The sequence below is a fragment of the Phoxinus phoxinus genome, assembly GCF_949152265.1.
Source record: "Phoxinus phoxinus genome assembly, chromosome: 10".
Classification (NCBI taxonomy): Eukaryota; Metazoa; Chordata; class Actinopteri; order Cypriniformes; family Leuciscidae; genus Phoxinus; species Phoxinus phoxinus.
This window is the reverse complement of record NC_136885.1, coordinates 6,922,503-6,941,055: the sequence shown is the minus strand read 5'-3', so window position 1 is coordinate 6,941,055 and position 18,553 is coordinate 6,922,503. Positions and strand designations below refer to the sequence as shown.

General features: G+C 38.4%; 1 protein-coding gene across 1 annotated transcript in view; it reads left to right on the top strand.

The window, feature by feature from the left end:
* Positions 1-409: 409 nt before the first annotated feature.
* Positions 410-18,553, top strand: part of rprd2b (regulation of nuclear pre-mRNA domain containing 2b) — a 39,716-nt gene continuing 21,572 nt past the window's right edge. The window contains exon 1 of the mRNA XM_079624955.1: positions 410-674. Within this exon, the coding sequence (XP_079481081.1) occupies positions 473-674 (202 nt within the window). The 5' untranslated portion in view covers positions 410-472. The remainder of the gene's footprint in view (positions 675-18,553) is intronic.

Here is an 18,553-nt window from a genome sequence, read left to right as displayed (position 1 = left end):
CTGAGTCGGATACAATTCTAAAGATATATATCGCTACACCATTTTTAATGTGATCTCAATTAAAGTTGTTATGTCAAAAATCTGAGTGTTTCTGAATGATAATTTGCGATAATAAACAATCTGATTGTTTTAGTTTTTTTTATAGATTAAACCCAATTTCAATTAATCCCCACTTCTTTCTGCTGGACTTGTTTATGTTAGAATAAGACTCTCATCCAATTTGTATTATTCTTTCTTTTAAATGCTGTATCAACAAGGAAACATGAGCATGATTATATTGAAGTAGGCCTATGCCATAAATGTTAGTAGCTACTTGAGTTATGTTCAAGAAAACATAATTTAAATATATAATGCTTTTTAACAATGTTGCTGGTGGTTTGTAAATGTGCAGCAGCGCCCTCTGCTGGTACAGCGGGGTTAATCGTGATTAAACCCTCCATGCGGCTCTGATTGCACTGGCAGTGAAGGGAAGATGGCGGCTGGACCCGGAGCGGCCAGCACTGGTCACAGCGGTGGCCGCGGCTCGTCTGGCGCGTTAGAGTCATCGCTGGATCGGCGATTTCAAGGAGTCACCAACACGATGGAGTCCATCCAGGGATTGTCCTCGTGGTGCATCGAGAATAAGAAACACCACAGCCTCGTCGTGCGCTGCTGGATGAAGTGGCTGAAGAGATGTGAGTTGCTAATGTTGCTAATGAACGCACACAAGCACAACACTTAACTTACGAGATCTGAATGCAAACCTTGTCCCGATGACAGTGCATTTTGTGTTTCGATGCACTGCGTTTGAGAAATGTCAGTTTGACGTGAACGCGCTGGTGTGTCTCGCGTGCACGCTGAGATGAATGTTGATTTTACACTAAAGCTCAGTGCAGGATCGCTCTGCAGGCCTGGGCATTTGAAACAGAAAGTTGGACACACTTCAGCAGGTTTAAGATACTTTAGAAGCATTGTGCATGAACATATGTGGTGCAAACTCAATAGAGTAACAGATGCGTGAGCCCCACATAGATAAACAAGCGCTGGTCAGGCAGTGTGCAGTTCAGATAGGCTTCAAGATGTCAGTTTGTTTTGGGTTTGAAATTGTAATATTGTGAAGGGACTGGGAGTGTGAATATCTAGTGACTGGTCCTATCAACTTCCCTTGTATTGAACTCCAAAGCTGGCAAAATAATGAATAAATAAATATACGACGAAATGTAAAATATTAAATAGATAGGCTAAATAAATATACAACGAAATGTAAAAAAATAAATGACTATTTATAGCTATATTTCCTTATTTATGTATAGCATAACATGTTGCCTATATCATTAGTAAACAGACAAATACATGTAGAAATAAATGAATGAATGAAGGAATAAATGACATACATATACAAATACATGTAAATAAATAGGCCTAAATGTGGAAAAGGTACAATTATATAAATAAGGATATACAAGTATTAATACAATTTTTTATATTTTTTTTACATTTCTTTGTATATTTATTTAGCCTATGTATTTATTTTTTTACATTTCTTTCTTTCTTTCTTCCTTTATTATTTTGTCAGCTTAGGATTTCCATACCCTTGCGATTCTTCCTACTGTTGCATGCTTGTCATTGACTCATCTCTTAGGGTTGCAACCTTTTTCAAATAACAAGAGGTCATATTTGATTTGAATCACTAGCTGTCCTAGTTCACTGCCCTGCAGTCAGTGTTTGCACAGAACGTTTAAATAATCCTGAAGTTATGTTTTATAAGTTGACCCAGAGCACTCCAAAAATGTTATGCTTTTGAAGTGAGATTATGATTTCGTGATTCCAAACGCTTTATAACAAGGTTGCATGCATTATTTATATTATACATTCAACATACACAACTAGCCTACTAAATTCTGTATTGTGACTTTATGAATATCTTTTTTCACACATTTGTTCATCTTGGTTAATGTTAACTTAAATAAACATACTTTAATCCATTGTTAGATCATGTTAGTTCTTTCTTAATGGTGTTACACCACTTTATTTCATTATAAAAATGAATTGGTAGGCTATATGTAGAAATTGGAGGTCCACCAATAGTGTTTTTTTGTTACCGTTAGCCCACTCTGGCCGAAACGTTTTTAAGATGGATACTGAATGAAAGCAAACATAACATAAAATGGTGCTGAACTTTATTGCAAAAAATTTAAGAACAGTACTGAACAATGAAAATGTACTGTAGGCTTTTTTTTTTTTAAATAAAAAATAGTCATAGTGTATTAACTAATGTTAAGAGACACAACGTAACTTAACTTTGTAAATGTTAAAATTGACAATACTTTTTTTTTTAACCTTAGTTAATGTTACAAATGGAATCTCATTGTAAAGTGTAACCATTTAAAATAACACCAAACAGTCGTGCTTAAAGATGGCCGTATTTAAATATTTACATAAAGGCCATTGAAATTAGACAAATGTAGCCTATATTGTATGTATAGTTCTACTATCTCACACTTTATTTGCTTCTATTTTATAAGTAAGGAATAATTGACGACAGGCCGTTGAATTATTAGAAAAATAATGCACACCCGAGGTGGTAATGCGGTCACGACGCGAAGCGGAGTGGCCGTTACACCTCGGGTGTGCATTATTTTTATAATAATTCAACGGCCTGAAGTCAATTATTCCGCTTATACTACAGTTACCACACCTCAAAATATTGTTCAGATGATGTATTTCAAGACGTTTGTAAAGTTTTTGTTATTAAAACGCTCTTGTATGTAGGACTAATTCCTTGCGCATCTAAACCCCATGCTCCGTTGCTAATTCCAAAACGTCATTTTAGAGTTAGTAACGGAGGTTTGAGCCGCTGATAGCAGAGTAATGCTGGACACATACTAACCACTAGAAACATTCTCTGACTGTGAATGCAGCAGATTTTAAACACCGCTGTGAACACAGACTGAACGCGCTGAAAACGCGTGCATATCAGTCATATAGGCTATCAAATTACATTCATTCTTACAGTAAGTGTGTCCCTGGCGGTATGCAATTAATGCAGTTATGAGAGAAGCATGAGCGTCCATATTATTATTTATTTATTCAATTCGTTTTAATTACTTCGTTGATTCTTTTTTTTTCTGACAGTAGACTAGCCTAATAAATGAAACACAAAGCCCTTTTAACAAGTATAGGCCTATCAATAATTATTTATTTGTTATATTATCTGCAGCAGGACTATCAATTTGTTGAAATATTCAGTTTAATTTTCTATTGATTATATATAGGACTATATATACTTTATTTATAAAAATTAAACTGCATATTTCCATTGATTGTGAAGTTAGACACTGAAAATTGCAGATCGAGCGCATGGGACTGGATGTTTTTTTTTTGTTATGAATTGTATCCTCTTTTCCGTTATTACAGTTAAGTACGCGCAGTGGTATAGAACTGTAATATGGTTAAGACCTGCCGGAACTACTTTAGCCGTGCGGTTCCCTGAATATAATTGCACACCTCAGAACGTTTGTCAACCAATCAGATTCAAGCATTCAACGGCCCTGTAGTATAACACTTGATTATCTAATCAAAATAACAAAATATGTATTCGTGACGATAAAAAAATAAAAAACATTTCTGAATTTTTTACATGTTTTTGTCAGCTGCATGACCATACAGTTTGCTTTCTCATCATGACTAGCTTTAAATTTACAACTTTGCTGTATAAAAAATGCATAAAAGTGGCCAGCTGGATATAAACTAATGCAAATAGATTGTAACAACCATGATAGTAAACATTTAGGTCTGACTTGCATGTATTGCATTTTTTTACCGCTTAAGGTATTACTATAGTTAGCAGCCTCAATGGCAAAGCTACTGCTGTACTTTAATATTGCAGCATCTAGTCAAAAAATGTATTACTTTGTAATGATATGACGGCATGTACGGTAGTGTACTTTATAACATAGGCTACCATTTTGTTGTCTAATGTCCCGTGTAACATCTGAAGTGGCCCGCTCTCGTAATACCAGCTGACCCGTCTCAGCGCTCTCGTACTGTATAATACCAGCTGACCCGTCTCAGCGCTCTCGTACTGTATAATACCAGCTGACCCGTCTCAGCGCTCTCGTACTGTATAACACCAGCTGACCCGTCTCAGCGCTCTCGTACTGTATAATACCAGCTGACCCGTCTCAGCGCTCTCGTACTGTATAATGCCAGCTGACCTGTCTCAGCGCTCTCGTACTGTATAACACCAGCTGACCCGTCTCAGCGCTCTCGTACTGTATAATACCAGCTGACCCGTCTCAGCGCTCTCGTACTGTATAATGCCAGCTGACCCGTCTCAGCGCTCTCGTACTGTATAATACCAGCTGACCCGTCTCAGCGCTCTCGTACTGTATAATGCCAGCTGACCCGTCTCAGCGCTCTCGTACTGTATAATACCAGCTGACCCGTCTCAGCGCTCTCGTACTGTATAACACCAGCTGACCCGTCTCAGCGCTCTCGTACTGTATAATGCCAGCTGACCCGTCTCAGCGCTCTCGTACTGTATAATGCCAGCTGACCTGTCTCAGCGCTCTCGTACTGTATAATACCAGCTGACCCGTCTCAGCGCTCTCGTACTGTATAATACCAGCTGACCCGTCTCAGCGCTCTCGTACTGTATAATGCCAGCTGACCCGTCTCAGCGCTCTCGTACTGTATAACACCAGCTGACCCGTCTCGGCGCTCTCGTACTGTATAACACCAGCTGACCCGTCTCAGCGCTCTCGTACTGTATAACACCAGCTGACCCGTCTCAGCGCTCTCGTACTGTATAACACCAGCTGACCCGTCTCAGCGCTCTCGTACTGTATAACACCAGCTGACCCGTCTCAGCGCTCTCGTACTGTATAACACCAGCTGACCCGTCTCAGCGCTCTCGTACTGTATAACACCAGCTGACCCGTCTCAGCGCTCTCGTACTGTATAACACCAGCTGACCCGTCTCAGCGCTCTCGTACTGTATAATACCAGCTGACCCGTCTCAGCGCTCTCGTACTGTATAACACCAGCTGACCCGTCTCAGCGCTCTCGTACTGTATAACACCAGCTGACCCGTCTCAGCGCTCTCGTACTGTATAACGCCAGCTGACCCGTCTCAGCGCTCTCGTACTGTATAACGCCAGCTGACCCGTCTCAGCGCTCTCGTACTGTATAACACCAGCTGACCCGTCTCAGCGCTCTCGTACTGTATAACACCAGCTGACCCGTCTCAGCGCTCTCGTACTGTATAACACCAGCTGACCCGTCTCAGCGCTCTCGTACTGTATAACACCAGCTGACCCGTCTCAGCGCTCTCGTACTGTATAACACCAGCTGACCCGTCTCAGCGCTCTCGTATTGTATAACGCCAGCTGACCCGTCTCAGCGCTCTCGTACTGTATAACGCCAGCTGACCCGTCTCAGCGCTCTCGTACTGTATAACACCAGCTGACCGTCTCAGCGCTCTCGTACTGTATAATACCAGCTGACCCGTCTCAGCGCTCTCGTACTGTATAACACCAGCTGACCCGTCTCAGCGCTCTCGTACTGTATAACACCAGCTGACCCGTCTCAGCGCTCTCGTACTGTATAACACCAGCTGACCGTCTCAGCGCTCTCGTACTGTATAATACCAGCTGACCCGTCTCAGCGCTCTCGTACTGTATAACACCAGCTGACCCGTCTCAGCGCTCTCGTACTGTATAACACCAGCTGACCCGTCTCAGCGCTCTCGTACTGTATAACACCAGCTGACCCGTCTCAGCGCTCTCGTACTGTATAACACCAGCTGACCCGTCTCAGCGCTCTCGTACTGTATAACACCAGCTGACCGTCTCAGCGCTCTCGTACTGTATAATACCAGCTGACCGTCTCAGCGCTCTCGTACTGTATAACACCAGCTGACCCGTCTCAGCGCTCTCGTACTGTATAACACCAGCTGACCCGTCTCAGCGCTCTCGTACTGTATAATGCCAGCTGACCCGTCTCAGCGCTCTCGTACTGTATAACACCAGCTGACCCGTCTCAGCGCTCTCGTACTGTATAACACCAGCTGACCCGTCTCAGCGCTCTCGTACTGTATAACACCAGCTGACCCGTCTCAGCGCTCTCGTACTGTATAACACCAGCTGACCCGTCTCAGCGCTCTCGTACTGTATAACACCAGCTGACCCGTCTCAGCGCTCTCGTACTGTATAACACCAGCTGACCCGTCTCAGCGCTCTCGTACTGTATAACACCAGCTGACCCGTCTCAGCGCTCTCGTACTGTATAACACCAGCTGACCCGTCTCAGCGCTCTCGTACTGTATAATGCCAGCTGACCCGTCTCAGCGCTCTCGTACTGTATAACGCCAGCTGACCCGTCTCAGCGCTCTCGTACTGTATAACACCAGCTGACCCGTCTCAGCGCTCTCGTACTGTATAACACCAGCTGACCCGTCTCAGCGCTCTCGTACTGTATAACACCAGCTGACCCGTCTCAGCGCTCTCGTACTGTATAACACCAGCTGACCCGTCTCAGCGCTCTCGTACTGTATAACACCAGCTGACCCGTCTCAGCGCTCTCGTACTGTATAACACCAGCTGACCCGTCTCAGCGCTCTCGTACTGTATAACACCAGCTGACCCGTCTCAGCGCTTTCGTACTGTATAACACCAGCTGACCCGTCTCAGCGCTCTCGTACTGTATAACACCAGCTGACCCGTCTCAGCGCTCTCGTACTGTATAACACCAGCTGACCCGTCTCAGCGCTCTCGTACTATATAACACCAGCTGACCCGTCTCAGCGCTCTCGTACTATATAACGCCAGCTGACCCGTCTCAGCGCTCTCGTACTGTATAACGCCAGCTGACCCGTCTCAGCGCTCTCGTACTGTATAACACCAGCTGACCCGTCTCAGCGCTCTCGTACTGTATAATACCAGCTGACCCGTCTCAGCGCTCTCGTACTGTATAACACCAGCTGACCCGTCTCAGCGCTCTCGTACTATATAACACCAGCTGACCCGTCTCAGCGCTCTCGTACTGTATAACGCCAGCTGACCCGTCTCGGCGCTCTCGTACTATATAACACCAGCTGACCCGTCTCAGCGCTCTCGTACTGTATAACGCCAGCTGACCCGTCTCGGCGCTCTCGTACTGTATAACACCAGCTGACCCGTCTCAGCGCTCTCGTACTGTATTACGCCAGCAGACCATGTCAAGTTTAAGCTTACAGCAAAGGTTACACCATTCATATCCTCCTATAATTTCACTCTGATTGCAGTGAGAAGTTATGGATTGGGATAGGTTTAGTATAGGGATAGTGCTAGGACTATGTTTTTGGACAGGAATATTGTTCCAGGATCATGTCTGTCTTGGCAAAATTACGATGACCATCTTTGTAGTTATCGTTTTTGGTCTGAGTGGACCTTTATGCTGTAATGATATTTATATACCGTAATACCGGTTTATGTGTCCCTTTAACAACGATCTGCGCGACACTGTTTGAGAGGGTCTCTTTCACTGTTGCACTGTTGCTCTGTGACGGTGAAGATGGATGGGTTAAACTATAATTGATAGCTTGTCAAATTATTTTACAGTGTTTATCATACATTGGTTCACAATATCAACACAGCCTTTTGGAAAATATATTTGTGGTTGGCATTGACATCGTTGAATAAACATGAGCACTGCACGTTTCAAAGTCAAAACGCGGCTCTGGTGTTTTTATATTAATGTATCTGAACTAGTGAACTGACGGTCTTTAGAAAAGTTTTGATGTTAATTATTTCGATTGAATCTTTCTTTATCTTTCCTGATAAAGCAGCGTTTCTGAGCTCTGCTTTGTGTACAGCCGTTACCGGGGAAACCGCTATTTCTGCCACTCCTAAAGCGATATGAATATGAATGCTTTTTTTCTTTCTACAATATTCACTCATGACAGTAAAATAGGGCATTCTAACTCAATCTACTGCAGTATTTCCTCTCTCACTCAGTAGAGAATGTGGTTAACACGCATTATTTGAAAAAATAAAAATACGTCATATACCGTGAAAACCAGTATAATTTTGAAAAATACAGTGATACAGATTTGCGCAAAACTTTTGTTTTTTTTTCTTAATGTGGACAAAAAACTAGGCAATTGCAAAATTACGCCGTTTCCATTAACCGATGTTGTGCGACTAAACTGTAGCCTAATTTTTTCCCAGTTGGTATTTCTCCCTCATATCTGCTTCGAGGTCTTGATTGTGGCATTTCTTTGAGGTTTAGAATCCAGTATTCCTGTAATTCTTTTGTCTTTTATGAGTTTAATAAAGAACTACGTCTCGTATTATGTCCAAACATACGATACCACATCATCTACGTCAGGTGACCTGTGAATGCGCAAAAACTGTTTCCTTTGCAGTTTTGCAAAATCTTTATTTTTCGAATTGCCTGAAAAGCCTCATGCGAGCGTGTAATTTTTTTTCCCGATAAATGGGAGTTTTTGCAAAATGTACGTGTTTCCAATTTGCGCGATTTGAAGGGTAATGGAAACCCGAGTGAAATGTGAAATGCTGTAAGGACATGATAAAATTATGCAGATGTACTGTATTTCCATTAGTTCCTGATAATGGTTATAAGCTGAGCTGACTTCTGAACAAATATGTTGTTAATAGAATTGTGACATGAACATTGTAACCCTATCCTATGATGCATGTAATCTTAAATCAAAATGTCATATAATTTATAATAGCCTAATATTCAAGAATATTAGGGATGCACAATATCATCGGCATTAGCCCAATAAAGGCTTAAAATGCTCCATTGGCATCGGCTCGATATGGAAAATTATTCTGATATGCCTTGCTGATAAGATGATGTGTTGATTATGCGCCTGCGACGACTCACGTGTGCAAGGAGTGCTAGCAATGAGATCACATCAGCTGTGGTCATTCTTGAACTTTTGCATGTATGGTGATTGATTCACTATTTTGGATTTGTGCCTGTGTTTAAACTTGTAAATGTGAGTACAGAAGGATGTGTCTGGTTTGCTTTAACCATCAACAGTCATTTGAAACACAAACGTGTATTTGACGCACAAACAGTGCATCTCAATGTTTACGTGTTAAAATACACATACAGGCTATTTGAACTACCTGTCCTTCCATACAGTAACTCTCAGTAGCACTTGCGCTTCAACCCTGCTCCCAGACACCCTCTGTCCTGCAGAGTTTAGTTCAAACCCTAATCAAACACCTAAACCAGCTGATCAAGCTCTTCAGGATCTCTTGTCTGCATCCCTCATTACTACAAACCAGGCACCTGCATGTTACACCTATTAGTAGTATTGCGATATGCGATTGCGATATAATAAACAAATGGTTTCATGAGTCATCTTGATGGTTCCCACACACACACACACAATTTTAAACATTAATTATAGCATTAATTATAGCCATTCAACATTATAGTGTTTCTGTCATTACAATTAAAAGCTATACATTTTTTTTATTAGGCTTCAAAAAATATAACAACTTTAAATTTAAGTGACCTTAACAAATCCTCACATAAACCCATTAAAAAAAATGAACACTGGCATATCATATTTACATGTGCCCTTCCTGTCCAGGTAGGAAATTGAATAAAGTTATCAAACAGTCTGCGCTGCATAAATTTGAAGTTATAGACTAATCCTTAATAAAGTTACAAAAGTTATTTAGTCAAAAGCAGTGAGTGTTTTTCACTGTTCTTTGATTAACTTTAAAGGTAGGGTAGGTCAGAATTGTTTAAAAAAACTTTTATTCAAATTTGTTTAAACTGTCTTTATATACCAATACATAATTAAAATGCAAGTACTCTGAAATGGAGAGTATAAAAAACTGAGTGACTCTAGTGTATTTAATCTTCAATAAACACAGCTCATTAATTCCATTCACTCCCACCTAAAGACGGGTCCGCGAGTGCGTGCACGTGGGCAGAGCCAGTAATAGCGGCGGTAGTCATGGCGACGGAGAGTGACAGTCGCGCAAGCCAATCACTTGTTTCGTCCCGTTAGGAATTAATGAGCTGTGTTTTTTGAAGATTAAATACACTATAGTCACTCAATTTTTATACTCTCTTTTTCAAAGTACTTACATTTTAATTATGTATTGGTATATAAAGACAGTTTAAGCCAATTTGAAAAAAAGTTATTTAGACAATTCTTACCTACACAACCTTTAACGACAGAGATAATTAGTGGCTACTGGCTACTGTCGCTTTAAGAGCAGCAGCCGCTGCTGACAGACGCGGATCTCACACGCGCGCCTTATTCTCTCACGAGTCACAACTCTTTACGTTCATCATAAGACTGCTCTTAGATACTCGACAAAAAGACATTTTGGTATAATTGTGTGTGTTCTTGTTCATTCAAGCGCTGCGCGAAAGAGAACTTTTTTTTTTTTTTTTTTTTTTACTTGTCGCGCATGAATGGTTTAAAAGCATTTGCATAAGTGCGGGATCACACTAGCCAAAGGACGACGAAAATTAACAGATGCTGTGTTAATTGCGTTAACAGCCCTAATTTGTTTATTTCATATAAAATCGCAGCATTTTGCGTCATATAAGTAATCGCGTAGCTTGACATCGCGATTTCGATTTGATTGATCGTGCAGAACTAGTAAATATCAATAACTAAAACATTATTTTGAAGTAATTTTTGTTATGAAAGGTTTGTAATAAGGCTAACTTGTATTGCTTTCGAACAGGGTGGGAAATTAACTTTTTTGTCCACCAGCCACAGTGGCTGGTGGATGCCCAATTTTACCAGCCACTTATATTTTTTACCAGCCACTTCTTCCGGAATTCAAATTGCAAGAAAGAAATTGCTTCAATACGTTTTTTATTTATTTCAGGGTACCCCCAGGATCCTCCAGCTTAAATTCAAGGCTTTTTAAGACCTTTTTAATACCATTTCAAATGAAATTCAATGCCAACTTCGTACCCATTCCAACATAAGTATGAGGGGAAAATGTCAAATCTGTATAAATTTTAAACCCTGGAAAATAATTATGTAGGCTACTATGTAGGCTACTTGAATTAAATAAAACATTTTATTTAAATGATCAGTCATATTTAATACATACGCAACAGCGTTGTAGTGCGCTTGGTGTGTGTAGGCCAGTGTTAATTTTGGCAACCATTTTTGATTCAGTCTTAGTCTTCATCTTCAGATGAAAATGCTTATGAATGGAAACTTTTAGTCATTACTTTTAGTAAACTGCAGTTACTTTAGGTAGCTATTTTATAGTCTTTAGACAGAAAATGTCATAATTATTCTCTCTAGGCCATTCAATTAAGCTTATGATGATAAATTATTTACATTGCACTCTTTAGCAGTAGCACTTGTGCAATTCTACATATCCCTTTTCCTAAGTTCCTCTCTTCCACTTAGACTGCAGTCACACCTTTTTCATTAAGGGACAATATTCGCCTCCTTTAATACATTTTTTCATTTAATTTTTAACCTTTATAATACCTTTTAAAAATAAATAATGCTTTAAATAAAACAATGTTCAATAAATATGCAATGTTAAAAAACGTTTTTAATATTAATAAAAAATATTATATTAAAATAGCCAGTAGGTGGCGGTCATCGAGTCATTCATTCATTGAATCTCACGATTCGTTCAAAGCCACAGATTTCGTTGCAAAATAGAGCAATAAGCCTGACTATACTGTTTTAAATGCAGTACATCACTTAAATGTTACCCTTTTTTTTTTTACTGTTGTATAAAATCAATGTCACATTTGAAATCGTGTGGATATTCGGGAAACATTGCATTCTTGCTCATATATGATCAACATTAAAAACACTGCTGGATATCAGCCTGCATTTTGATCGCAGATTTAGTCGCACAAACAGCGCAAGCGGCTCGCGACAGAACACAGACCGACTGAATGACACTTTAATTTAAGTAGAAAATCTCAAATAAAGATCGCCAGCTTGTCTGTGTTTTCAGATCATCCGCGCTTCAGCGGTGTAGAGAGCGCGCGCGCATGGTTAAAAATAATTTCTCTTTCTTCTGCACCAGCTCAGCTATATATATATACACTTTTTATTTTATTTTTATTCTCAGCTTAGCTATGTGTATAAGTTATACAGTATAACGGTCTCTTCAGCGCCGTGACACAGCGCTGAAAACCAATCAAAAGAGTTACTCGACAAAAGTGTATAATTGTTACTTAGCAACCGCATTCTTTGACAAAGGCTGTCCAATCCGTACAATGAAATCACTCGCAGCATGTGTTTATTGGTTACTACTTAATACATTCAATGTTAAGTCAATGTAAAGACGCGTTTATGCGCGTCTGGTGGTCCTGTCCTGGTCCCTCGGTGGATGCGAATTTTTGCGAACTGTATTCGCTTTTGGTGCGAACGCAGCATTATTATAATCCACCCGCCACTGTGGCTGGTATACACGGCAAAGTGACCCGCCACTTTGAAAAAGTACCCGCCCTCGGCGGGTGGCGGGTGCTAATTTCCCACCCTGCTTTCGAATCTTGTGAAGTAGGAAATAACAGCTAGCCTATTGGTATTAGGCTACATACATATATATTATAGCCTACAATCAAATTAATACAGACTCATGGTAATTATAGTTAAAAACCTTTGTTTTAAATAAATGTTTGTTGACTTTTGTATGTTCATGTTAACAAATGAAAGTTTATTATAAACTGTTACCAAATTAACAAATTAATTGAATGTTTTTTCCAAGGTAAATGTAACAACAGGCTACTGATATTTCTTATAGTGGAAACCTGGCTAAAGTTAGGAGTCACTTCTCCGCTCTCTGAACTTTTGCCTGAAGGTTAGTCTTGTGTGAACTCTCCTCTGCCGTTTGGTGGATTCATTTATATCTACACAAAGAATTTTCAATGTTCAACTGTTTCAAATTGAAGCTTTAAACCCTGTTGCAGTCGCTTTAGTGTTATCGGCCCCCTGAAACCAAACATAGACTTGGTCCAGGACATTTCTGATCTTTTGAGTGAAATGTCTACAAAATATGAATGCTTTTTACTTTTTGGTTATTTTCAAACTCGTTTGATTTAAAACAATGGTTAAGGTTGAACGCCCTACCCATAAACTGGGCCACATGTCTTAACTCGTAATCTGCAAATTGATGATACAAAAGTTTGTGAGACTAATTTTTCTGATCACATGCATATCTTTTTTAAGACTTCTACTTCCATCCAACCTGTACTGTGTGACTCCATTGGCTGGTCAAGGAGTCTTAAGTGCTATGACCAATGTGGCATTTTCTGCGCTGTTTAAAACAAATTGTGATTATTTGATGTTGGAAATTTCTTTGCATCTTTGTGCATCTCGCGTGGAACTCAAGTAATTGACAGCTTCGGTGATTATAATGGCAGCAATCTTTGCTTACTTTCTGTTCAAAAACACATTGCAAAGTTTCTGGATTGACAACCTTATTTAAATACGCAAATTAATTCGATTGGACAGAACAAAACAATATGATATTGTATGTCAAATGATCTGTGCATTAGCCTAAGTCTTGGAGTGTATGTAAAATAATAGACCTGACACTTTTTCAATGTAATGTTATGTTCATTTTATTACTGACTTTCGATTTACAGATTTTTCGAAGTTACACTTTTTTTATGATCTGTCCTAACAGTGAATTTAATATATAAGTTAATATTACAAGCTGTTTATTTACATTTATTTGGGATTTATTGTCAGTAATGGGCTTGCAGTTCACATGCTGTCACAACTTTGTACTGTGTGTGTGGATAACCGTGTTCGTCCGCCACAACCAAAGCCCATTTTTGATCCAGGAAAACCCCCGCTTTAATGCTGTGAAAAGTAATATTTATATAATTATTTATAATATAATTTATTTTCAATACAGTACAGTACAGTCTGATTAAACCCACAGACCTTCATTTTGGATGAAGGGAGTCCTTTGACTATTTTTGTGTGCTTCAGAACAGTACTTATTTATATTCTTTACTTCCAGCCAATTCCTGACTCTCTCCACACCAGACAAGGAGACATTAAATCACTCATTTGTTGGCATTTCTTTTAGTGCTTAAATTTCTCATATTTGGATGGCAAGATGTGATGGAAATTTAAACTGCACAGTTCTTTTCTCACAGTGACAGTTAAATAATAAACCTGATATAATCAAATATACAAGCACAAAAATATAATAGCATTTTCAATTTAAAAAAATTTCTAGAGGCCAACAAGTAGGCTTAGACAAAATATGTATAAATTATACCTTTTTTTATTTTTAGCAAGTAAAGGGTATTTTAGTATCATTGTAAGAACATCCTCCTTCAGGTTGTGGTTTGCGTGTCTTTTTGCTGTGAAGTAAATCTAAGAATAACTTTTTTATTCTTAATAATATTGAACACTGAAGCAACAAATGTTTTAGTTGATTATCCATACATACTTTTTTTTTGGGCGGGGGGGAAACAAAAAACAATGTTTAACAATTAAATAACATCTTAAGACATATTATTGGGAGATGAAAGCTGATATTTATTAGGGATGAGTCGCGATTTTCGATTAGTTGATTTAATTCTAGAATAGGTAGTGATTATTGTCTAAAGAAAGAAACAAAACATATTTTTGGTGGTGATGCGTTCATGTTACCAGAGAGTGACACTCTCAATAACGCACCTTTCTGAAGATGCCGCTTCGCTCGCTCAAACCAGAATGCACTTTGGTGACAAACTGGTTTGAAAATACGTGAAATAAGGGGCTGCCACCGACTAAAGTTTTTTTCTAGTCGACTAGTAGTTGTTCATTTAAGCCATTAGTCGACTTATCACATATTTATATTAATTTAATTACTTAAATATATTTTGGAGAGAATACTAAACAATGAGCGGTTATGTAATATAGCCAATTCCGCACTCAAACGCACACATAAAGCTTGCCACAAAAAAAACGGTAAAAGTAATGATTATGAATATGTCAGATATAGCAAGGAGACATTTTAATTGTTTATTAAGAAACAAAATGTTTCCTGTGTCAGTGTCGGCTGCAAAGATGAAGTTGCAATGCTGCTAACACCATCTTCGCAGTATTGAACAGTATAGAGAGAAATGCACATTTCATATGCATTACATAAGCAGACATTTGTCTGTTTCTTTTCATTTTTGAATTATGTTGAAAAGTAGAAATTTCAAGCTTTCTATTTATATATTTCTCATGTCTGTGAGGCAAGTAGCTTATACGCTGAGTTTCGGTTAATTTATGAGACGAGCTTCAGTTCACGTGCAATGCAAGTGATCGTGCCGGCGCCTCCATGTCCTGATTAAATTGTCTACTATATTTGCTTCTTATTTATTAAATCCAGGCAATTGTTTGATGAAACATTGATTAGAATTAAGATACAATTTATACAAAATGAAATTTTACTTTAAAGAAAAGCTTTCTACAAAACAAAACTTAATAAAGTGCTCAAAATCATGTCTGACCCACTGCATATGTATCCCGATATCTTGCTCATCTCATGCAGTTCCTTTTTCATATAATCAACATAGATGAAATTTAAAAAATATTTTTTTATTATTTAAAACATTATTTAAACATAAATATGCCCATCCCTAATATTTATCAGATAGCCTATTTATGAAAGTAGTCTGCTACATTGTAATAAGGATCTCATTGATTTACATAATATAAACACTGATGTCTAAACAATGTATAAAGCAAAACTTTAAATGTTACGTTACAAATTTTAAATCAAAAATTGTAAATTGTAAATGACTAGTAGCCTATTTCCAAGTTGACTTGCAGCTGCAGTAGGCTATCATTTAATCACATCCATAATTTGAAGTCATATCCATAACCGTCTTGAAACGAAGGTTCAATGGTATTTTCTTCCCTATTGTGACGTATCCAAATGGGAAACTGCTTCTGGAACAAGAAAAAATGTAGGGTGGTGGAACTTGATTTTGTCCCTGAGGAATTGATTGGTTTGGTTGGTTGTAGTTTGCTATTGGTGGATCTCAAGTGAGTGACAGGTTGTCCAAAATAAGTTATTTTGATTAAAGATTATGAGTGGACATGAATAAAAAAAAAACTAACCCTATGAATAAATAATTTATAATAAACTCCACATTATTCCATAAAAAATTGTAATTGTCCATTTTGATTTCATGGTGACTTTAATGAATAAACTTTTTTAAAGGAAGTTTCATTTTGGGTTTTTTCCAAAGCTTGGTAACCTATAGAGAGCCTAAGTCCCGCCCCTTCCGGTGCACCACCATGGGACCTTATTTCGGAAAAATATTGTATGGTAGTCAATGGCAAGAGACAACAAATATTTTGATCTCGTTTGAATTGTGCCCTGAATTACACATGATGTTTGTCAATTTAAAAGATACATTTTAAAGTCAAGAAAGTCACAGTTTGATGTAAAACTGTTGAGGTATAAGACTGTGAAAATACGTAATTACAAAGACTACGAATCCAAAAGGCGCACATGTGACGTCATACCTTTTCTCTCAATGAATGAAGCTAACTTTACTGAAGCTAACTTTACTGAAGCTAACTTTACTGAAGCTAACTTTACTGAAGCTAACGTTTGTCATTTTGTCTATAGTCTTATAATCGTAACGTTACGCCGTGATGCCGGAGTGTTTTGTACCAGACTGCACACACACGAGCAACGGTGACGTATAGTGCGAGACGAGAGATGTAGTTCAATGAGCGATTTTCACATAAAACTAAACGTTACTCTTCTGTTTTATGACAAACTGCGACTTTCTTGACTTTCATAATTCTTTTTCAAATTGACAAACATCATATGTGTAATTCAGGGCACAGTTCGGACGGAATAAAAAGATAAGTTGTCTCTCGCCATTGACCACCATACATATTTTTTTCCGAAAATAAGGTCCCATGCGCCGGAAGCGGAGGGGCGGGACTTAGGCGGGACACCGACTATTGCGGTGGATTTTATTATTATTTTTTTTTCTATGAGTTGGGTTGAACCGAGTGTCCCTGACACCTGAAAATATTGTACTCAGTTGAGTTCACCTCTGACCGCACGGGTTGCAATCAAACCCTGCCTAAGAGTCTCACAAAGAGTCGAACGACGTCTCGTTCCGTTTGAACACGATCACTCGGAAATAACAAATAAGGTCTTTAGTGTTCTTAACCGCTCCACACTATCTCTTGGGAATAGAAGTAAGATCTCTAGTGTTTCGCTAAATAACTTGATCCACTAACTAACTTGCTGCGCAGCAATAATAATAACCGACAGACTTTAGACAATGCCTTTGAATATGCTTTAATCACGGCCGGAGGATCTGTCAAATATCAGGGAGAATCCCACCATCAAACAGAATACAACTGTTTTTATAGAATAGGAGCATGGCAAAAATGACATGATGCATTTCATAATTTCCCTACAATTTGATTGGTTCTTCATATGCAAACCCTTCTGTTACTAGGTAGCTTGAAGCAACTTGGATCTCAAATCATAAAACAAAAATGGAAACGGTTAGAAGTTCAGCTGATTAGGCTACTCAATATGTCATGAGACTATTCTTATATATTATATATTGTCTAGTCAGCATCTCAGAATTTCCCACTGGTTTCGACACGATCTTCAGAGTATCTACATTTTGTTCAAGTGTTAGAATGTTAGGCCTAAAGGAGAAGTAAGGTTAGATGTTAGAATAATGATTAGTTTGATATACAGTTTACTATTATATTAATTTTAAAAATCCATCACACTATCATTAACCGTTAATCGACAAGATTGTTAAATTACATTTAAATTTAAATTGATAAGCATCTGAGACCCGTTAAAAATCAATGTTTTCCAGGGGTTAAATTTTACATGCTCAAATAGCAGCATAAACAACAGAACATGAGGATTCACACATCATCACATCACACACCTGCAGCGTTTCTGTGAATGAAAAACTCTATACAGTCAAACCAAAGTTTATTCAGACAGCTTCAACATTCCTCACATTTTCACAGTTTATTCGCTATAGTTTAGAAAATGGTAATAAAATATGACAAGAACTCTGAGTTATGAGATCAGTTGATATTTCACTGGTTTTGGCCATCCTTCAGACTGTCTCACAAATGAATTCGGTTGAATAGCTGTCATCTGTTAAATTGAACTACACAATTAGATACTAATACCAATTTAGGTCATCCAATTACCAAGCAATGCTTATTTTTGATCCGTCTGTGGTGTAAAAGGGTTGCATTAGCAATTAAAGAAAAAAAAAAAAAAACTTAAGCAAAACAGGTCCCAAATTTGTATTAATTTTTCTGGTAGTCCACTGTATGAAGAATTTTTGGGTATAATGTCAGTTTACTTTATTTTGCCATCCTCACTTACATGAATGAACTATAGTATCCTGCACACACTAGTAAAGAAAATATCAAAAATGATATCTGGTGTCTGAATGTACTGTATAAAAGTAATAAATAAGCAAAAAGCACACCGTTTTATTTTTGAGTGTACACAAATAGAAGTAAACCCTATACAGTTTCTAATGATGTCTTACTCTTAACTTTATGACCATAAAGGAGTGTTTTAAGTTGTTT